Source organism: Symphalangus syndactylus, chromosome 7, assembly GCF_028878055.3.
Source record: "Symphalangus syndactylus isolate Jambi chromosome 7, NHGRI_mSymSyn1-v2.1_pri, whole genome shotgun sequence".
Lineage (NCBI taxonomy): Eukaryota > Metazoa > Chordata > Mammalia > Primates > Hylobatidae > Symphalangus > Symphalangus syndactylus.
Window position 1 is genome coordinate 102,977,967 of NC_072429.2, and position 23,461 is coordinate 103,001,427.

The 23,461-nt window shown below is 37.4% G+C and overlaps 1 protein-coding gene across 49 annotated transcripts in view; it reads left to right on the top strand.

Moving 5' to 3' along the window:
- Nucleotides 1–23,461, top strand: part of RIMS2 (regulating synaptic membrane exocytosis 2) — a 775,242-nt gene that overhangs the window by 733,559 nt on the left and 18,222 nt on the right. Inside the window, exon 1 of one of the 49 annotated variants that reach the window (XM_055287013.2) lies at nt 10,118–10,549. The exons of the other annotated variants lie outside the window; for them this stretch is intronic. Coding sequence (XP_055142988.1) covers nt 10,408–10,549 — 142 coding nt within the window. The 5' untranslated portion in view covers nt 10,118–10,407. Of the gene's footprint in view, nt 1–10,117; nt 10,550–23,461 lie in introns of those variants that run through there. 49 annotated transcript variants of the gene reach the window in all.

Genomic DNA, 23,461 nt, shown 5'->3' on the forward strand with positions numbered 1-23,461 from the left:
AGGAGGCTGAGGCAGGAGAATCGCCTGAACCGGAAGGCAGAGGTTGCAGTGAGCCGAGATCATGCCCCTGCACTCCAGCCTGTGCAGCAGAGCAAGATTCCATCTCAAAAAGAAAAGTCTTCTTTCTTCTGTGACTTCCCCAAACTCCTATCTAAATTAAGTCCTCACTCTCATTACACTTTGCAGTTTTCTTTCATGGTACTTAACAATAATTATGAGTTAATTTTTGTGATTATTTGTTAACGTCTGCCCACTCATTACATTGTCACCTTTATGAGGAAAAGCACTCATTCCCGTTTGCTCATTATTTTGCTTTCAAGCTTAAGAAAGTGCCTGGGAAATAGTAGTGGTCAACTAATATCTGTTGAACAGATAGAAAAAAAATGAATGGGCCGGGTGCAGTGGCTGATGCCTTTAATCCCAGCACTTTTGGAGGCCAAGGCAGGTGGATAACGAGGTCAAGAGATCAAGACTTCATCCTGACCAACCCAGTGAAACCCCGTCTCTACTAAAAATACAAAAATTAGTTGCGCGTGGTGGTGCACGCCTGTAGTCTCTGCTACTCGGGAGGCTGAGGCAGGGGAATCGCTTGAACCCCAGAGGCAGAGGTTGTAGTGAGCCAAGATTGAGCTACTGTACTCCAGCCTGGCGACAGAGCGAGACTCTGCCTCGAAAAAAAAAAAAAAAAAAGAAGAGAAATAACCACAAATAGAATAGCTTTTGGGTTTGTTAATTTGGTTACATTGTAGGCTGTAAATCATGGATCAAGACTTGTGGCTCCTTTGCAAATGTCTTTTCATAGTTTGTTGTCAAGTATGGAAAAGGAGATTAGGGTTTGAAATGTTATTCCATTAGAAAGTTGAGGTGCAGAAGGAGTTGCCAAGCAGAGGAATCCAAGTTATAAAGCAGTGGTCAAGGAGAAGCATTACAGCATTTTCCCTTAATTAGAATACATACTGATTTGCCTCTCCTTGTAATTACTTGTATTTATTAGAGAGTTTCTGTTTTATACCACAAATTTACCTCTTACTGAGACTGTTTTTCCTGGGTAATAGTCCTCTGTCTTGTTAGACGTGAGCCACTCACCTTATTATGGACGTATAAATGAAGCAAATTATATGGAACCATTTTGAATTGGATTTTAGGAGGAAAACATGTTTAATCTGTATTATTATCTCCTATTATAAAGTTTCATATCAACAAGACAGACAAACCCTTATTGAAAGATTTTTTTTTTCTTTGAGACAAAGCCTCACTCTGTCGCCCAGGCTGGAGAGCAGTGGCACGATCTCGACTCACTGCCACCTCCACCTCCTGGGTTCAAGTGATTCTCCTGCCTCAGCCTCCTGAGTAGCTGGGATTACAGGCGCCCACCACCACGCCCAGCTAATTTTTGTATTTTTGGTAGAGACGGGGTTTCACCATGTTGGCCAGGCTGATCTCTAACTCCTGACCTCAAGTGGTCTGCCCATCTTGGCCTCCCAAAGTTACAGGTGTGAGCTGCCACGCCAGGCCTGAGAGACATCTTTAACAGAGTATCTTAAGTGGGAATCAGCTGATGATGACTTGCTTAGATTGGTTCCTGAGTTGGCTACTTTGCCCACAGCCTTAACTGTTTACCAAATATACTGAGCTACAAATAGAACTACCTTCAGGCAACAGTCCACTTATACCCAATCTAGGTGATGTTTGACCTGGATCTGTATAACGTGAATGTTTTCCGTGGGCTCTTTTTTTCCAATACGCTATTTAAAATCTTGCAATTTGTAATGCTTTGACAGACCCCTCACTCTTCTCTACTGCCTTTGGTCTTTAATAACTTTAGATGACTTTATTACAAATCTTATGTCTTCATACATAATAAAAAATAAAGTGTCTGCAATTTGAAGAGTCAATTAGACAGTTAAGCAAAAACATCTATGAAAAATGCCAAATTTTCTACTTTTATGTCAGCATATCAAGCAGTATAAGCAACTTATAGCCATTTATATCCACTAATATATGACTTAGTTGAACAAAGTGGTAATCAAAAGAAGTCTTTATTGCCATAAATGTTGTAATGAATACATGAAGCTTAGCTAGTAATGAAAAAAAGGAACAAGTAAGAACTAGACTTTAATTGTGGTTAAGGTAATTTTTTATTTTTTCATTCATACCTAATATTATTCTAGTCACACTGTGGTATAAGGAGTAGATGAATAGTGAATGAATAAATAATAAATGAATAAGGAAAAGTGTAAATATGCAAACTTTTTACAAATATTGCATAAAGTTATTGACATTGGTATCTGAAACTTAAAGTTTTTAGATCTTGCCATATATTTGTATAGAATGCTTACACTCACAAAATCTCAAAGTGCTGTTCATCTCATAATGATATGAGAAGTTGCTAGGTGATGTTCATCTGGAATTTCAAGGAAATTATAATGGTCAGGAGACATGTTTCTTCTTTTCTCAAGTGTTTGAGGATATTCTTCTAACATTGCCATGAAGACTTTGTATGAATTTATCACAAAGCTGGAGCATTGCTTGGAACAGTGGAACAGAATGCGTGAGCAGGGAGTTTCTTAAACTTGGAAACCATCCTTGCCACTACCACTGCCCTAGGGAGACTGGGAAAAAGAGAAGCCCTCATGAGAAGCCCAAACTCTTGCCCATTTTCAAAGATCAAAAATAGGCATATATAGTAGTTATTATGGGCAGGGTAGAGAAACTTCCATTTTCAGTTTTCTTTGTCCCTATTTTCTGCCTACCAAACATCCTTCAAAATGTTTGGTTTATGATTGATTATATTTCATTTTTGGAAATATACTTTCATGGGTGGCCAAATAGCAATGAATTGCAAATCTCATGAATATATATTTCCTATCTTCTCTGGAGGCTGAGTTGTTCATGTGATTTTGGCTGAACTCATACCCATATGCTGATTCCTAAAACTTCTTGAAGACATTCAGTGAGAGTTTTAGATTTCTGGTGATAGCTAAATAAAGATTTACATAAATATGCCATATAATAAAACAGAACTAATCATGTTAAAAGTTCCTTGTTGTAATCCCAGCACTTTAGGAGGCTGAGGCAGGAGGGTCACTTGAGGCCAGGAAATAGAGACCAGCCTGGGCAACATGGTCTTATTATCATGGCCAACAGTTCTTATTAGCAGTTTCATTGTCTAATTATTGATCTCAGCAGAGTCTCTTCAGCTGTGTCACTTAGCAATTAAAGATTATGGATTATGGAGTCATAAGGCCTGGATTCAAATATTGGGTTTGCTACTTGTGACATTGGACAAATTTATTTGTAACACTGTGCCTCAAACTTCATGGGCTTATTCCTGATCTCATTTCTTAATAAGCTATGTGACCTTGAGCAAGAGACATCCTCAATATGCCTTGGTTTCCTCATCTATATGAAGAGTATAGTAATATGTCCCTCATAGGATTGTGTGTGTATTAAATGAGTGTGTGTGCTGGTAAGTAAAGTTGTTGAGGAAAAAGGCCTGGCTTACAGTAAGTGGGATGCAAGTGTTAGCCACTATTCCACTAGAGTGTGAGCTTCATGAAGGTAGAGGAGGATTCTATCCATATTTGTTCACTGCTGTATCCCCAGTGACTAGAATAGTGCTTGTCATGTGGTAAGCACTCAACAAATATTTATTGAAGGAATATGCATCAATTTTCTTGTCTGTGAAATGAGAATAATGGGATTACTACCTTATATAATGTTTATGAAAATTAAATGAGGTAATGCATGTGAAGAACTAAAGTAACCTATTATCATCATCATTATTATAAAGGGCCATAATCAAAATTAGAATCCAGATACTTGTTCTTCCCCTGTATTATCTAGCTACTCTGCTTTTATAACTCATTATTTTGATCTTTAGAGTTTTTTCCCCTTCATTCCTGAGTCAAATCTTACCATTAGTTTTTAGCTTACTCAATAAGTTTATTTTCTTACTTCCATAGATATATTATCATAAATCTCTTTGCAGAAATAATGAAAATACTAATCATTTAATCTTTCTTCTCATACTGTAAATATCTTTTTTTTTTTTTTTTTTTTTTTTGAGACAGTGTCCTGCTTTGTTACCCAGGCTGCAGTGCAATGGCATGAACATGGCTCACTGCAACCTTGACCTCTAGGGCCTAAGTGATCCTCCCGCCTCAGCCCCACAAGTAGCTGGGACTACAGGCATGCACCACCACACCTGGCTAATTTTTGTATTTTTTGTAGAGACAGGGTTTCACCGTGTTGCCCAGACTGGTCTTGAGCTCCTGAGCTCAGGCAATCCACCCACCTCAGCCTCCCAAAGTGCTGGGACTACAGGCCTGAGCTGACATGTCCAGCTTGCAAATGTTTTTTGACCTCATCAATTTTTATGAAAGTTTCGGGTTGACCAGCTGCTGAAGTATTACATCTGCTCTTCACTCTTGAAAACTGCTGAGTAAAAACCAAAAATACTTTTAAAAACTGAAATCACAAAAGCTTAAAATTTATTTGTACAATATTGACATAAAACTGGGAATGGAAGAAAAGATTATATATTTTGGATTTCATGTTCATGTCAAGGGTAATTTCTCAAGACTATTAAATACCTTTAGCAATTTGAAGTCAGTTTAAAAATATCAACTTCATGGATTTATCTCTCATGACTTAAATGCAAGGATATGATATTACAGCAAAGAATAAAAATAAAGTAAAATAATTTAGGATCCTGAGAGTTGGTTTTTAATAAACCAAACCAAAATATATCCACAAATATTCCTATTTAGCATAAAGACACTTGTATGTAAGGAATTAAGTCACAGTCACAGGTAATTGATACCAGTTGTGAAAACTAATATCGTATCAATCTTCACAACTGATGAATCCTCCTATTACCAAGAACAAGTGTATATCAAGAGGAAAGAGGTTAGTTCAGTCTATAGCATGATTTATAACTTTTCCTGAGAAATTCCCATCTCTCTCAGCAACTAGCCTTTTCTGAGTTGACTGGAAAACACTTAAATAGTGATGGAAGTAGCCATTCGTTTTTCTTCTTTTTAGTATAGCCACCTCTGAGCCTTACTGCTTTTTTTATTTTTTTCCATTACTTCCCAGAGGGACTTTCTTTCTCTTCCCTTCCCTTGGTATTAGCCCGCAGTTTGCATTCTCCTCATCATCAACTACATTAGTGGTCCCCAACATTTTTGGCAACAGGAAACAGTTTTGTCGAAGACAATTTTTCCACAGACCAGGAGCAAGGGATGGTTTCAGGATGATTCAAGGGCATTACATTTATTGTGCACTTTATTTCTATTATTATTACATTGCTGTATATAATGAAATAATTATACAACTCACCATAATGTAGAATCAGTGGGAGCCCCGAGCTTGTTTTCCTGTAACTAGACAGTCCCATCTGGGGGTGATGGGAGACAGTGACAGATCATCAAGTATTAGATTCTATAAGGAGTGCACAACCTAGATCCCTCACATGCGCAGTTTAAAATAAGGTTCGCACTCCTGTGAGGCAGAGCTCAGGTGGTAATGCAAGCAATGGGGAGCAGCTGTAAATACAGAACAGATGAAGCTTTGCTCACTCACCCGCCACTGCTCACCTCCTACTGTGTGGCTCAGGGTAGGTTGGGGATCCCTGGCTTAAATCCTTTGTAGCATAGAAAAGGGGCAGGCTGCCACAGGCGTAACCATGTTCCTGATGGAACTAATCCATGGTCTAGACATGATAGAGCTACTTCATGTAACAACCTTTCTGAGTATTTACTTAAGTGATCAAACCTCTATTTCAGGAATAAACTAATTTCACGTAATTTAAAACTCTGGTGATTTTTTAAAAACTATTACAAAAAGTGATACATAAATGACATGTAACTTTCTAGCCCTGTTAGAATTTATGGGACTTAAATATATATATGGCTATTTAATATTAATGTTTTTATTTTTAAAAAGATTATGGATTTAACATTGGTATATAGTTTGAGTAATCACTATGGTTTTACAGATGTATTGTCGACATTTATTTTGGACAAAGTAACTTACTGCACAGTTAAAATCATATTTATAATCTATGATTTAAGAAAGTATATGTGGTATAAGATATCTGTAATATGATGTACACGACACTGAACCTGAAATCAGGAACCCTGAGTTTGAATCTTGCTCTGCCACTTTCTAGTTAAGCAAGTCATTTAATGTTGACTTACTGTCTTATCTATAAAGAGATAATGATGACATTCTGTCAGGATTGATGTAAGAATTAAGTGGCATAATTACTATGTTTTATAAACTCTAAAGTACAACATATCTATAAAAATGTGAGTACACACTTGTCAAATAGGATACTATGATAGTTTATCCAAGTTATATCTGTTTATCTTTTCTTCAAAAAGGTGATTTTTATGTTTAATAGTGCAGTCTTTTTTCAAGGCCATGTTTTGCTTTTAGATGACAATTTATTGTGTATATTTGTGACTCACTTTTTCTCTATAAATTAATGAGAAAGTTATAAATAATTTGAAATACTGGATGATAATGATTCTGGAATTACACTTAGTTTTATGTAATAAAACTATATAATGGCCCATTACTTGAGAACTACATCCAAAACTACATATACTACTTGTATATTCTGATGTGAAGGAAGGACATTTCCAATCTTTTATCAGTAGTTTATTTTTATGTAAATTTTTAAATTCCTTAGGGGGTGACAGTACTTAGAATGGAATTAAGGAATAATAAATCAACCTATTAAAAATATATAAACCAGAAATATTATTTAGATAATGTTATACATAGGAAAACAATTGAACATAAAAATTTTTTACAAAGTGGAATTCTACATTTTCTCAATAATTTCAGTATATTCCACAAGTTGTCATTCAAGACTAGAAGTCTCTGGCCATTATTGAAGGTCTGTCTCTCTGGTACCTCTGTGCCAACACTCTTTCCTTAAAGCTTTCTTCCCCTAAATAAGATTATTTTCTTCCTTCTCTTTCATTCTTTCTACTCTACCTTGTGCCATTCTTCTGTCACTCATCTGTATCTGTAAGATCCTAGGAAAAAAATATCAAAAAGCTTCCCAGGACAACCTTGTTCTGAAACTGCAAGAGGGAAGTGGTAGTCATGTAGTAGACACATCTAGACTATTCCAGACTAACTTTTTCTTGGTTCATGAAACCAGGTTATTAACACAGACAAGGCAGGGCCCAGGCAACTCAGGCATAACCACTGATTCCGTTCTCAGACTCTCCATCCCCAGGCAGTCACTAGCAGAAGCCCAAGAAATCTTTTTCCAAAATGACTTTCAGCCAGCATTGTGATGTCCCTGAGTGCCAAAATAAAAGTTTTCCATGCATCCCCAGCCAATTGATTTTATTTTATTTTATTTTTGAGACAAAATCTCACTCTGTCACACGGGCTGGAGTGCAGTGAGACCATCACTGCTCACTACAGCCTCAACTTTGCAGGCTTAATTAAGCCTTTGTCCTAACTTAGCCTCCTGAGTAGCTGGGACTACAGGCATGACCACCACACCTGGCTAAATTTTTACTTTTAATTTTTTCTAGAGATGAGGTTTCACTATGTTGCCCAGGCTGGTCTCGAACTTCTGAGCTCAAGTGATCCTCCCACCTCAGCCTCCCAAAGTGCTGGGATTGCAGGCATGAGCCACCTGAGCTCAGCTTGCCAATTTATTTCTTTAAGATTCTCTGCTCAATCTCTCTTCCTTGATACCTTCCCCCGATCTGAAGTTAGGGATGTCCAGTCAAACGTACTCAAAGTTTTCTAACCAAGTAACTTAATCTTTAGGAGAGTCTGACTGGTTGGTAAACTTCCCCATTTCTCCGAGTATAATTAGATTTGTATGGTAACAGTTGTTTCCTCTTAAATATAAATATATTTTCTATATTTGTTTTACCCTTTAATCTAAATTTTCTCTTATATAAAGTAAGTATTTTATTACATTAGATTCATGTTTTTCAAACTTTTTCAAAAGTGAGAAACACATTTTACATCACAGCTCAATACATACGTGCGCACCACACATAAACATACATATTCATAAAACAACAGTGCAATTGATGCACTAACCATGTGGGCTGAACTCTGATACTGAATTTTATTTTTTTAAATTCTAATCAAAACTTAGTAAGTTATTTTCATGACTCACTTGTGACTCACAGTTTAAAAAAAATTAGGTGACTTTTAATAAAGTCCTTGCAGTTTCTAAAATTCTATGATTCTTATAATGAAAATCTCATTTAATAAAAATTTTCTAGTCTCTGAATAAAAGTGATATGGTTTGAAAAAGTACTCATAGAGTTCTCTGGTTTTATCAATGTTGTTTTGAAATGCTGATATTTGAGAAAGATAAATAACGAAAAGAAACTTGGACTAACAGAGTTGTAGGAACATTAATGAGAAAGGACAAGTCTATTAGGAAAACAAAAGCAATAAATCTGGATGAGCCTAAGTCTAAACAGCTAAAGTTGTTACTTTTTCTTACCATGGAACTCTTATTTATACTGAAAGTTTCCTAATTTTAAGTGTATTTAAAAGGATTATTACTTGTATGCATTTTTCATACCTTCTAAATTGTGATGTGCAATGGACAAAGTCCTTATCATACCTAGAAGGCTCTGCATGACCTGTGTCTTTCTCTGAGTCTTGTCTCTCTGTCCTTCATTCCTTCCCACTCACTCTAACTGCCCTGGCCTCTCTGCTGTTCTGTGGTCACACCAGGGCCTTTGCACTAGAGGTTCTCTCTGTCTCAAACTTACTCTCTTCCTGGAATATCTGACTAGCCACTTCCTCAGGTTCTTCATACCTCTGTTCAAATGTCGTACTGTCAGTGAGAACCCACCCTGACAACTCTTTTTGAATTGCAGTGTCCCATACCCCTTAATTTTTTATTTGCATTCATCTCCTTTTTAGCACTATATAATTTACTGATTTATTGTGTCTCTCCCCTGCAACTAAAATGTAAGCTTCATGAGAGCAGGGATTTTTTAGCTGCTTTGATCACTGTTGCATCATATAAACATCTACCATGGTACCTGGCATATACTAGGAGCTCAATTAATATTAATTGAATGAGTATTTGAATCTTTCATCATATCAAGCAAGTAACTTGTACATATGTACTATCTAGGAACTATTTATTGAATAAATGAACCATTTTAGTTTGTATAATTTACATTTTACGTTGAAATCCCCTATCACACACGACCAGTGATCATGTTTGACAGGGTTAGGACTGAATAGTACCCTACCTTCCCACTTCCCTAGATTGGGAAACAGGTGGGATGACTTGTCTCAGGTTACAAAAAGTAAGGCAGTCATCTGACTCCTGGGAAAACGGAATTAAAGTTGCTTTAGGTTCCGGGATAGAAATGTGCAGTTTGCAGAATGCATCATGTAATGTTGCTTATAAACTACTTTGCTCTAGTATGTTTGTGTTGTTTCCAAATTTATGTTAACAGGATGTTATACCTTTACTTAGATGTTAAGCCGTACAATGTTGTCATTCTTAGCCGTACTGGGTAGATTATTTAATTTAGAGAAAGAAGGCAATAAAAATTCCTAAAATTAAAACAAAGTTGATAGACATCCTTGTGCTTTTCGGTGCTGGTGTTTATCGGTTCTTGATTTCTTTCGTTCACTTTTTATCATTTTTAACAAAGAGTAAAAGAGAAAGCTTTAATTGTAGGTTTTCGTGGAACTTGGTAAAAATTGAGGAGCCTTTGTGTCATGACTTGAAGAAAATTTCAATATTTTTTGCCTGTGTTTGAGGAGCGTTAAAAAAAATTGTGAACCTGAGGAAAGGGAAAGTGACTACCAGAAGTTTGCCTGTTTACTCATCTGAGATGCCTAACCCACTGCATGTAATTAGTCACCACTCCCTGGCCTTAACCACGCGGAGGGAAGAGGAAACAGCGGGAGCTACTCGGAGCAGCTGCCCAGGACCTGAGGCGCGCGCCCCGGAGCCACCAGCCCGCCGAGGTGCAGTCGCGCCGCCACCTCCCCCTCCGGTCGCTGATTGGCGGGGACCGCAGCATCAGCGGCATCTCCCTGCGCGGGGAGGGCAGCAAAACTCCAGCAGCTCCAGCCTCCAGGATTCTCAGCTCCCTCCCGGGCGAGACCTCGGATGTTCACTGCGAGCAGCCGCTCCGCCCGCCACCGCCTCCATCTCCTCCTCTGGACCCCTCTCCAATAAAGTGGAGGTCCCGGCGGCCAGGAGAGCCACGTCTCCTCCGGGCTGGGTCAGGGAGGCAGGGGCCAGAGCCTCAGGGTCCCGTGGCACCAACCTGGCTTCTGGCCCACTGGTCCCGGAACCGCTGCGGACGCCGCGCCCCAGCCGCCAAGACGCCGCGTATCTTGTACCGCGGGAAAAGCGGGTCCTCGTCCAAGATGGGCCGGCAGGGCTTGGGGGGTGCCAGCGCTGCAGGGCGCTCCATGCAGCGCTCCCAGAGCCGGAGCAGCCTGTCTGCCTCCTTCGAGGCACTGGCCGGCTACTTTCCCTGCATGAACTCCCTGGAGGAGGAAGAAGGAGGTGAGACACCCCTTCCCCCGTAGTTGGTGTCTCTCTGTTTAGAAAGTCGGTGGCTGGAGGGTTGACCGGGGCAGAGAGAACACGTAGCAGTGTCCCAGCCCCTCTGCCCTCCGGGACTGTGCCGGGGGCGAGAGCCCTAGAGCACGTCAGCTGAGCAGAGAAGTTGTTTCTTGGTTATTTGGAGAGCTCCACAGGCGCCGACTTGGGAAAAGGCTGTCCTAGTGGAGTTGTATTACAAGTGCTTGGAAGTTGAAAGAGAATGTAAACTGGTGGGAGGCAAGGCGGCGCCCCTTGGGTGCACCCCACTCTGTTTTGGTTTACTCTTCGCAGTCCGGGTATTAGCATTTGGCCTGGAGGACAGAAATACTTGAAAACTAAAGGGAAATGCAGCAGCAAAACTTTGAAACAGGAATCTCAGCCTATGAAAACCCAAGATCGGATGAGGGGAAGGGGTCACACAGTGGACAGACAAGTAGAGGGTTGCTAGTACCGAAGGTGAGTTTGTGCTCAAGGCACAATCTCTGGTGTTTCAGCAATGCCATTGTAATTAAGCTAATGAAAAACACGAGGAGGAGGACTCGCTGTTTTAAACTTTTCACCAGTTGGTTTGGAGTCCGTAAAGTTTTGAATAACATAACATGTATTTTCTTCATGAACTTTCCTATAAGATTTAACAGCTAACACTGAAAATACAATTTGTAAATCAAAATGATAATTGACTGGTAAATAGTAAGTAGTGTCCCAGCGTTTGAAATATTTATTAATTTACTGATACACTAGTTGCAAACTGTGTGCATTTTTAGATGTATATCCGGAGTAGATTAGTTATCATGATGTTAACTCTATTTTTGTAAATAACAGGGTTGGTTTTGCTTTTATCCCAAGACAATCAATGACCTCTTATTAGGACATCTGTAGTGAGCCCTGATTTAAAAGAAATTGCCTGTTCTAAAAACAGATTGAAATAATTTTTTTCTGCTATTTTTCCTGATAGGGGAGGGGGAAAAGTAGAAGATGGAGGATTGGTAATATGTCTGGAAAGTTGTCTTCAAACTAATTTATTAGCTAGAGCTATCCAAGTTTCTTCTAGGTTATTGTTGCAATATCAGTTGGATATAAATCAATATAGATTTAACAGCAGGGGACTTCCCTATATAAATATGATTTAATTTCCATACTAGTCCTTTTCTGTTTTTGTTTGTACGTTTACATTTCACTTGCTTCCTGTAATTAAATATTTAAAATTCTAGGAAATGTAAACAAGTCAAGAGGTAAATTAAATTGAGTAAATGAATGATCATAATTGTAGCTAAAACTTTTAGTACTTGTTATTAGTCCGGCACTGTTCTACACTTGACGTGTATTCTTTTAGGCCCACAACAACCTTATGAAGCAGTACTTTTGTTATCCTCATTTCACAAATGAGAAGACCGAGGCAGGGAGAGAGTTCCAAAATTTGCCCAGGGTCACCAAGATGGTAGGTAATAGAGCCAGCATTTGAACCCAGGCATTCAGCAACACAACCTATTCATTCAGCTCCCAAGCTATACTAGATTATTATTTTCTTATATTTGGCCACACTCACATACCTAGTAAGTGATGAGGCTAGAATTTAACCACTTGTGCCTGAAAATACCTATTTAAATAAAACATAGGTTATTATGGACTCATTTCCCAAATTTTTATTTTTACACCAAGTCTTCAGTCTTGAGTTTGCTTCAGATAAGGTATCGTCCTTTTTCTTTAAATTATGATTAGGATTGCTGAGTTTACAAAGTATCATTCCAAAAACCTTTTTGAGACAAGAAAAATGTATATAAATATGAAATTATTTCAATATTTGAAGTACGTTTGCTTAACTATGGCTCACACAGACTAATCCCAAAAGAAATTCCTACATCTACACATGGAAATTGGAACAGATTTCTATCCCATAATATAGCTTCTTAAGTTGCCAAGACAAAATGTTTTATATGGGAAACAGCATTTTTAAAGTTAACCATACAGTTCTCTACTAGTAATTAGAGAGGAGACACTCTCCATAAATTAGAGGTTTTTCCATTGGCTTACAGTCATTTTTACAGCCACGAGAAGAAATCTTACCTTTTTTCTTTGAGTTTGCGATTCTCTTAACACCTTTGAAAGTCCTGGGATTTTTTAAGATATTTCAACATACTCTGCAGGGTTGTAAAAGTTAGAAATCATTGGCCTAAAGCAGTGCTTCTCTACTTCCTTTTTTTTCTTTTGAGACACCCACACAGGACACATGAAGGTCATGTGGTTAACATATTCAGGATTATGTTACTATTATCATAACTGTGAGATTCATTCACATTTATAAAGAAAGTAAATCCATCCCACTGTATGATTTTCACACTGGTTAATAGCAACTTGTCTAAAGAGCGCAGATCTACTAACCAGTGTGATTTAACCAGTGTGATTTGACTAAATTAACCAATCAGTTCAGTAAGCCAGTCTGATTTTAAAGCTAGTCTTTTTTTTTTTATTCTTTTCAGAAAGAGTCCAATAGCTAAATAATTTCAGGTATACCCTGTCTTCCAGTGCCATATTCACATTTTCTTCTTGTACAGCGTGTCAAGTTTCCATTCTACACAAAAAGTGCCAAGAAGTCTACAGAGAGATCATATTCTTTTCGTTCATCCACTCATTCATTCGTTCAAAAATATTTATTGGGGGTATTTGATGCGTTAGAAGCAATGAGTCTCTAATGAATTAGGTAGATATGCTCCTTTCCCTCTTAGAGCTTACAGTCTAACGGAGATAAGTAGACATTAATAGAAATAACTACATCATTATAACTGTGACAGGTGTTAGGAAGGTAAAGTGCAGAGTGCGACAAGAAATTATAAGAAAGCCTAATTTAGGAGTTAGAGAAGGGTGCCCTGAGAAAGTGAGGGTTAAACATTGATTCAGGTGTCAGTGATAACTCTCAGTTTCTCATGAACCAAGCCAGTATCAGCAGCCTCCCACACACCTTTGAAAAGAATTTTCCTGGAGCCCACAATTAATAAGTGGTGGAGTTAATATATAAACCCAAAGTCTGTCTTTGAAATTTATAATCTAACTACTCTATATGTTGCTTCTTCATTATTATACGACGTTTCCTTTTAATATGCTATGGTCTTGAAAACCAAGTACAATAATAAAAGTTTCCATTCATTGTGCACTTTCTGTGTGCCACATTCCTTTAATTTCATGATAATTTTTCAAGGATGTTACTATTTTCCGCATTTTACACATATGAAAACCAAAACTCAGAGAAGCTAAACAACTTGTCCCCAGATCATAAATCTCAATGAAGCTTACTTCAGTGAGGATGAAAGGGACATTCCCATAAACAAAATAAATTAAGATTGTTGATGGTCTTTGTGGAATCGTTTTTGTATACTTGGAGCTCTGTTTTTTGTTTTTTTTTTTCTCTTTGCATCCTTTTCCCTGGATGTATTCCAGGTAGATGCTCTCCAAATCTCTGAGGTGTTTTTTTTTTTTTTAAGTGAAAGTAATAATAGTACCTTACATATTATTTAACAGTTTATAAATTATGTTTACTTATTTTATCACTGAACCCTTTGAGATAAGAATTATTTTCACTATATAAACTACTTGGCCTCGACACTGAGTCCACCTCCCTAATGTAGGATATTACTACGTGTAGAGTTTTCAAACATTAGAGACAATTATAAGAAAGAAGGAACTATTTCAAGGAAATGTTACCATTCCTAATAAGAGAAGCAGCCCCACAGCTTCTCACCCATAGATCCAAGGGCAAATATTATGGCCCTATAATGTAGGAAAATGGCACATTTTCTAATACTTGGGGAATCTGGTTTCTCAGAAGCTATCTTAATGTTACATGTGGCTCTGGGTTAGTGATTCTTGTTTAATTATGTCCGTATGTGATGGATTTGGCCTGCCTGATTTTATGATCTGCCACCTTTGTTTCAAATATAGTTTGGCAATCATACAGAAGAGATCCTATCAGCTTAATACTATAAAACTGAATAAATTAACTCATCTGACTTCTTTTACATCCCACTAGCTTAAACATAAATTATAGGAAAACCATCTAAGAAATAAGAATAGCTTTAAAATCACCAGAAAACTGAGGAAAGAGTCTTTGCATGTGATAGTGAAGCTATGAGGAATTAAAATAAAATTGACTAAATAAACTGGAATAAAAAGACCTATTTAACTCAGCCTCACTCTTTGAGTTTTTTTGTTTGTTTGTTTTTGTTTTTGTTTTTGTTTTTGAGACAGGGTCTTCCTCTGTCGCCCAGGCTGGAGTGCAGTGGTGCGATCTCGGCTCACCGCAAGTTCTGCCTCCCAGGTTCACACCATTCTCCTGCCTCAGCCTCCAAAGTAGCTGGGACTACAGGCATGTGCCACCACGCCTGGCTAATTTTTTGTATATTTAGTAGAGACAGGGTTTCACCGTGTTAGCCAGGGTGGTCTCAATCTCCTGACCTCGTGATCCGCCCGCCTCGACCTCCCAAAGTGCTGAGATTACAGGCGTGAGCCACCGTGCCCGGCCTAGCCTCACTCTTTAAGAGGTTTATTCACCCAGCAAGAAGAGTATAAAGAGACATATCTTATTCTAGTCTTTGTGTATAGTAAATAATATACTTAATTCTTAATAATCAGTCCCATTTGATTAAAATAGTTTAGAACTTTGCCCTTACTCCATTGAAATGAGAAAAATTCTTCATACATTTAAATGTAATCCTCTTAAACTGCAAACATCATACCTAGTGCAGTGATATTCAGTGTCTATTAATAATTAACAGTATATAGTTCCACCATTCTTTTCACACTGAATATCAGTATAACTGACTGCCATCCATCCATTATATTTATACTGTTTAAAAATGTAACGTGATAGAGACTTTTTTAAATGCAGTGATCATAGTTTTTACACATCTTCATGAAGCCAACCTTGGAGGCAGGACATGGATAGACAGTTATAGGCTACTATGGATCTTTTTATAGGGGATATTATTTTTTCTAGATTATGTGTAATAAATCATTCCATAAATAAGTTCATACCATATTCCAAAACAGCACAATATTTTTATGTTAGATTTACATTATAACAGACAAAGTGAAGCAAAAGATTTTGGAATTAAGAAAAGTAAATTGAGTAACAGTTCCACTCAATGCCTATCAAATATTACCTTTTTCATATAAGATTCAGAATCTTTCACCACCATGTGTCCAAATACTATCTTTAATTTAAAACTTTAATAGATTGAGTTCTACAAAGAAAAAAACCCTTTAATATAAAAGTAAAAGTAAACCTCAATTTGCTTTCATCCTTTAACAGGTTCCACTACCAGTAACAGGAACAAATTTCCCTGTAGAAACATCTTATATATAATGACTTATGAAGGAAACCCACTAGAAAGTTGTAATAACAGCATCCCATTTCTTCCAAGGACTGTGTTTTAATGTAAATGTTCTCTGCTGTTATTACATAGGCCCCTATTTATGGATCAGACAAGATCATTCTGTATATTTGTTCTCTTTCATGTTGAAATGTTTTAGATTGGGGAGGAGGGAGATTTACCTAATGCTGTGTATATATAATATTATTTGAACAAGTAGAAAACAAACATAAAAATGATAGTATCATTCTAGTTTGGAAGTATCACTCTTTAAATGAAAACAGGGTATTTATTGTAATGTAAATCATGCTTTATGCAAAGATAATTTACCAAACCCATGAGCAGAAATCCCACCAGGCCTCCCATGGACCTAAACTGGGAGCCAGAAGGCTGTTGGGAACCCACGAGCATTCTTTTCCCATTTCTTGCCATTGATTCTGTCTTTGCATGGCTGCTTTTTTCTTTCTCGGCAGCTAGCTCTCTCCCTTGCTCTATTACCCAGACCATGTGGCCTATGGAAAATGACAGCCAATGGCATCCAAGTTCACCTGTCACAGTTCCACCCACACTGCATATTTCTGTCTTTCTCAGTCCCACTCCCAAATTCCCAAAGAAGAGATTTCACTTACCCAGTTTGGTCCATCCTAATACAGCCAGAAGGCAAGGCCATGTACGTATAAATTTAGTCACAAAAATGCATTTCTGTGGGCAACTAAGAAGGGAAGTGGTTATTGTGAGCTTCGTAGACATCACCAAAGGTGTCTGCTTTTGTCTGGATCATCAAGAACAAAGGATTTGAAGTACCATTTTTTAAAATTTAGATTTTGTGCCGGCACGCTGGCTCACACCTGTAATCCCAGCACTTTGGGAGGCTGAGGTGGGCAGATCACCTGAGGTCAGGAGTTCGAGACCAGCCTGACCAGCATGGAGAAACCCCGTTTCTACTAAAAATACAAAATTAACCAGGCTTGGTGGCGCATGCCTGTAATCCCAGCTACTCAGGAGGCTGAGGCAGGAGAATCTCTTGAACCCAGGAGGTGGAGGTTGGGGTGAGCTGAGATCGCTCCATTGCACTCCAGCCTGGGCAACAAGAGCAAAACTCCATCTCAAAAAAAAAAAAAAAAAAAAAAAAACATAAGTTTTGTTTAAATGAGACTAAAAGGAAAGGAAATTTTATTTTAGCAACTTAAAATTATCAGCTGGGCACGGTGGCTCACACTTGTAATCTCAGCACTTTGGGAGGCCAAGCCAGGTGGATTGCCTGAGGTCAGGAATTCACAACCAGCATGGGCAACATGGTGAAATCCTGTCTCTACTAAAAACACAAAAATTAGCCGGGCGTGTTGACAGGCTCCTGTAATCCCAGCTACTCAGGAGGCTGAGGCATGAGAATCACTTGAACCCTGGAGGCGGAAGTTGCAGTGAGCCGAGATCAAGCCACTGCACTCCAGCCTGAGCGACAAAGTGAGACTCTGTCTCAAAAAAATAAAAATGAAATAAAATAAAATAAAATTATCAGCTGTTCCCTTATTATTTTTGTAAATCACAGGCCAGGAAAGAAACATGCATCAGTGAAGTAGGACGGGAATAAAACCAAAGGGAAACGACAAGGACTCAAAGAGCTGGAGAAAGCTTACCTACCTATAAAAGAAGGATCAATAGTCAGTTCCAGCTAATTAGTGCCAGACTGAATGTCAGCCCAAGGTTGGAAAATTTACCCTTTTTTTTTTTTTCCTGAAGGAAAGCTATAAATCTGGTTGTTTACTTAAAACTTTTATATTTTAAAATGTTGGCACATGAATAAAAACTTTCAAACATTATTTGGGCCAAACAAAACACACTTATTGACCAAATGTGGCCTGACATTTAAGACCAACATTTTGCAACTTCTGCCAAGGAAATGCTTCATTCCCAACTTTTCTCGGTTCTCTTTTTTCTTTCCCATTCTCGTTGTCACCTTGGTAGTTTGGGACACGTGAGCTCACCTTTGAAGTGATCTGATAACCCCCCAACCTGCTCTCTCTCTCTCCCTTCTGGACCAATCCGACATCACTGCTCCTGTATCAGTTCTCTTAAACTCCATCTTTATCTTAACACTACCCTTCCTTCAAAAACTTCAGTAGATTTACATCTCCTACTAAATAAAGCCTTTAGCCTGACATTCAAATTCTTTAACAATATAAGGTTTGTTTTTTTTTTTTTATGGTTTAGCATCCCCACCTCCCAAGGCTAGTAATTCTATAAAACTAAGTCTTCTTGCTCTTTGTCTCCAAAGTTTTGTTCATGCCTTTCTTTCTATTCTTCCTTTACCACTGTATATATATATATATATATATATATCCTGTCTAATTGTCCTTCAAAGCTGGGCTCATATTCCATCTACTGTATGAAGTATTCAGAAGCTGTAAGAGCTTCTGTAGACAGAGGAAAAACTGTGTGGCTGAATTGGAAATACTGGCTCCACCTCTTCCTAGTTGTATGGACTATGAAGACAATTTCTTTCAGCTTTAGTTTCCTCATTTGTATGTAAAGTGTACATAACAATACCTATCTTGATGAATATCATGGACTAGTATTATGCTTACTATTCCCTTATTTCAAATATTTCAAAATATTTTTGCCTTTTTCTGAGCCTCTAAATACGTGCTATCTACTACGTGAGGTATTGGCCACTGTGACTGTTTAAATAAATTTTTAAAAATTTAAAATTTTATTGCTCAATCCCACTAGCCACCTTTCAAGTGTTCAGTAGCTACGTATGACTAGTGATTATCTTATCAGGCAGTGCAGAATTACAGAACATTTCTCTCATTCACAGAAAGTTCTACTGGACAATGCAGCTCTAGGAACTTATTACCACTCATAAAGCACTTAGCGCATATTGCCTTGCATTATCATTATTTGTGTACTATCTTACCTACTAAATTTAAAAATCATGTAGTTGGGAATTATGTGATCATGTATTACGTATTTGTTATCTCCCACAGTACCTTACATCCAGGAAGTACTTAACAAATATGTAGTGAACGAATAAATGAACAAGTACCTGGTCAGTTTCTATGTTGTTATTGTGGAATGGAAAGAAGCTGTTAGATCTGAAAGGGACCATACTGATTAGATGATTGTTTGCATTCTTGCAGGTACAAGAGTACTTGAATGTTATGCATTCTTTGTGCTACACGTAGAAGTTGTGTATACTTAGCTTAATATAAACTAGCAACACATTTTTCTATCATACATTATAAAGAAACATGCATATACAACATGTTTCCTTTCAGGTGCCCAGTTGCAATCAACAGAAATCAATTCTGGCAATTTAGGCAGAAAAGAAAGGTATTTCCTAAGGGATCCTGGATAGGTCATAGAATCTCTAGGAAGGCTGGAGATTCTGGGCTGTAGGTTAGGAGTGATGCCCAAAACCATACTGCAGGTTAATCCTGCTAAACTATTACTGCTACTTGGCACAGACATCACAGCTTGCACCGTTGTCAGGACTCATGGCGAATCACTGCATGCTGCTACAGGATCACTTCGGGAAAATATATTCTGGCCACTACCCTCATTGGAATGAAAGCCTATGGTGTCTCTGCTTCTTTGCTTTATTAACTTCAGATTCAAAGTTTGGAAAAGTAGTGCCTCAATCACGTGCTTATACCCTAATTGCAAAGCAGGCTGGAAAAGTAGCACCTTCCTATTTTAACTTCTATAATTGAAGGATGGGATATTTTTCAAATGTAGAAGGAAGATTTAAATGCTGGTAAGCCAAAAACATTAACAAATATCCACTTTGTAATATAAAATAATTACCAGTGGTAAGAAAAAAAACTAAACTCAATATGATTAGCTATTTTTTAATTCTTTTAAATAAGAGTTTGTCATATTGTTATTTTCCTCTCTGTTCATTGAGCATAGTAGACAAGAAAGAACGGGGGGAAAATCTATAGAAGAAATCTAAGGTAAAGAATATGGCATTCTCAATTTTAACTTTTTCTGCAGGTTTGACCACCCAATATCCATACACTCTCTTGTTTTTTCATATAGAGCATAATAAATTTCCCCTCAGAAGGACAACCTTAAGACCTTAAAGTCTTAACCGGCTGGTCAAAATCTAGAATCTTTGAGCAATGTGTAGTCCTCTCATATCTAGATGTGGCTTTTCATGTTATGGTGACCTGCAAGCTGAAAACAAGTTATCTGCCTCTGTTATCTGACTCTGTTAAATCTAATTTAAATGTATGGTAGCCACAGAATAACTGAAAGAAAAATTCCCATTTAGAAAGGAGAGAATAGGAAACACAAAACAATCAGTCATCTATAGGAGTTACCAATCTCACTTGGTAGGAATGGCAGAGATTGACAGTAGGATATCCATTTAGAAAGGAGAGAATAGGAAACACAAAACAATCAGTCATCTATAGGAGTTATCAATCTCACTTGGTAGGAATGGCAGAGATTGACAGTAGAATATGTTTCTTAGTTTACTCATCTGGCAACCCTGGTTCTGTTTTCAGGAAGGTGTTTCTTTGTTGTTTATTCTCTATGACCATAAAGGTTTGTATTGAAGAGGTGGCTTCATTGCTGTCATAGCCTGCTTCTTTCTAGTACAGGTTTGGAAACTCCATTGTTATCTTATGGGTTCAACAGATTTTGTAAGGTAAGCTAGTATTTTTTTTTCTATACCAGTAGTGCAGAAATTCAGTAGGCTTACAGTCTGTTTGCTTCAAATCAGTTTCAAGTGAGTCTCTTCAGCCAAACGCCTCATTAGACACAGGCTTTCAGCCTAAAGATTCTGGTATTTTAGTTTCTAGCCTCTGTGCTCTACTCACTTCCTTTGCTTTCAACTTAATGGCAGCCACCTTGATATCATCTGAAAAAAAGGATTTGAGTGGGATGGCCACCCCTTAGTTCAATTTGGCCAACAGGCTCTCTCGCCTTCATGGCAAGGCCTGTTATTTATGCGTAGTTTTTTTTTTCTGGAGATTTATGATAATTTCATATGTTATTCAGTTTCCAAAACTGTGCAGATTATAGGATCTGATTCTTTTTCAACACTATTTATTAAACACCACTACGTGTTGTATACTCTATGGCACAGGGTAATTAGGATTCCAAGTTTGCACCAAAGAACTCTGACCTACAGAAAGATAAGTTACCTGCCCCAAATTTGCAAATAGTCAAATAGGAACTTGAACTCATATCATCTGATTCTAAAATGGCATGTTCATCCAACCATAAAATGTTGCCTCAAAATATCTAACTTGAGAGTTATGAAGAGGTTGGTGATATTTCACATCCATTCTTGAGACAGAAACAGGCACAGGTATCAGTGGACTGATGCATGATCAAGTACAGATCTGAAAGTTTAAAAACAAAAAAAGCCAAGGAGTGGGGTAGTGGATATGCAACTCTATCTAAGTAGTTTAACTGTGGATCAGGAATGGATTATTTTCTAATGGGCTTTTACTTGATCCCCCTTAGTGTAGTAATAGCAACATCAGACAAGAAAAACAAGAAAGTACCAAAAAATTACAAATGCCAAAAGAATAACAATTACAGCTATAATTTCTTATATTTAAATGTGTTAAGAATACCAAAATGATAAGCCTTACTTTTATGGAAAAAAATATAATTATCTTACTGCAGAAGAGTCATAAGCTTTATTTCATCATAAGGTCTTATTTCTCATTAAAAGTTGGTATTAACAATTACAGGAACCCATAATGGGAAATGAGTATGCCAGTCCTCTGTCTTGATCCCTCTGTTTTGCTGATGAGGATCAAGACATAATGGGAAATGAGTATGCCAGTCCTCTGTCTTGATCCCTCTGTTTTGCTGATGAGGATCAAGACATACAAGAGGTCAAGATCCTTTTCAACTCCACATGTTGGCAAATCCGCAATTTTTCACGATGTATTCAGTCCTATTGACAGCTATGGTATCGTTTGATGAAATCTCCAATTTTTGGTGTGGGTTGGTCCAAAGTGGCGTGCTGAGAGATTGAAATGCGTATGTATATTGTAGGGAATAACTGTTTCTAGCACATTTGTTTCCATTTTTATCATAAATACATGTTACCATCATTTTCATGAAGTCAGAATTTAGTGATGAAAGTGACATTTCCCCATTTTTCATGAGAGAACAAAAAACGTGAATGATCTGAGTCTCAACACTACCCATAAAACAACGTATTTTAAGTTTATTTGGACATGCAAGGAGAACCTGAGATGAGGTTTCAAGTCGCTGATTATTCTGGAATTAGAAATTTGTGTCCAAAATAATAAGTGAAGATGGAAGCCCAGCACGCTTTGAGAAGCAAGCATAGGTTTTGACATTGCCAAAATCTGAGTTCAAGTCTCATCTATATTATTAGTCAACTGTGTGAATTGGGCACTTTCCTCATATGGAAAATGATAGTAGTCATCACTGCCATACAATCTTCTTACGAAAACTAGAGATAGGTAGATTTTATATCCAAAGCATCTCCACGTAGTTGTAAGTCATGAAACAATAGCTCTTTCCCTCCTTTGTTCTGAATTGAGTAGTTGAGTTTTTTTCCCAACTTTTATTTTGAAATATTTTAAATATGAAAAAAGGAATAATACAATGAGCATCCACTACATAGACTGACAGACTTTATTGACTTTATCTTTTCTCTTTCTCGCTTTCTTTTCACTCATACACACACATGCATTCACATACATACACCACATATACGTGGTATGTATTTTTGCCGACCATTTGAGCATAAGATAAATTGCAGACATCATGATAAATCATTAAGTACTTTTAGCCTACATCTCAAATTTTTAAAAAATACATATAAGCATAAAATTAACCCCAAAACCCCTTTGTTATCTCATATTCATTCCATATCCAATTTCTTCAGTTCAGTTGTCCCCCAAAAAAATGTTTTTTAAAGCTTTTTGTTGTTTTTCTCCTTAATCCAGGATTCAGTCAAGGTTTATTCATTACATTTGGTTGTTATGCATAATCTAAAACAGTACTTTCCCTTTTGTTTTTCATGACATTGACTTTTGAAGAATCCAGACAAAATTGTCTTGTAGAATGTCCAACATTCTGGATTTTTTTTTTTATCATTCTCTCTATTCCCTGTATTTCCAGTAAATTGGAGGTTAGACCTAGAGATGTGATTACATTGAGTTAAATGTCATAGGTGATATAAACTTTATATAGTCCATCAATAGACACATAATGTCAAGATTTCTTACTCCTAGGTATGCTACATTTCATCACTTGGTTAAGAGGTGACTGCTAGTTTCTCTCTATGGAAAAGATATATTTTTCCCTTTATAATTACTAAGCAATTTCTGGAGTAATACTTTGGTACCACGTGAATATTCTGTTCTCTAAACATTATCCAATAATTGTAATATCCACTGCTGACCCTTGCCTGAATCAATTATTACACTGGGACTGGGAATTTTAATTGAGTTTTTTGGAAACATAATCAAACTTAAAAATACACTTAAAATGTGTATTAAGTCTGTGC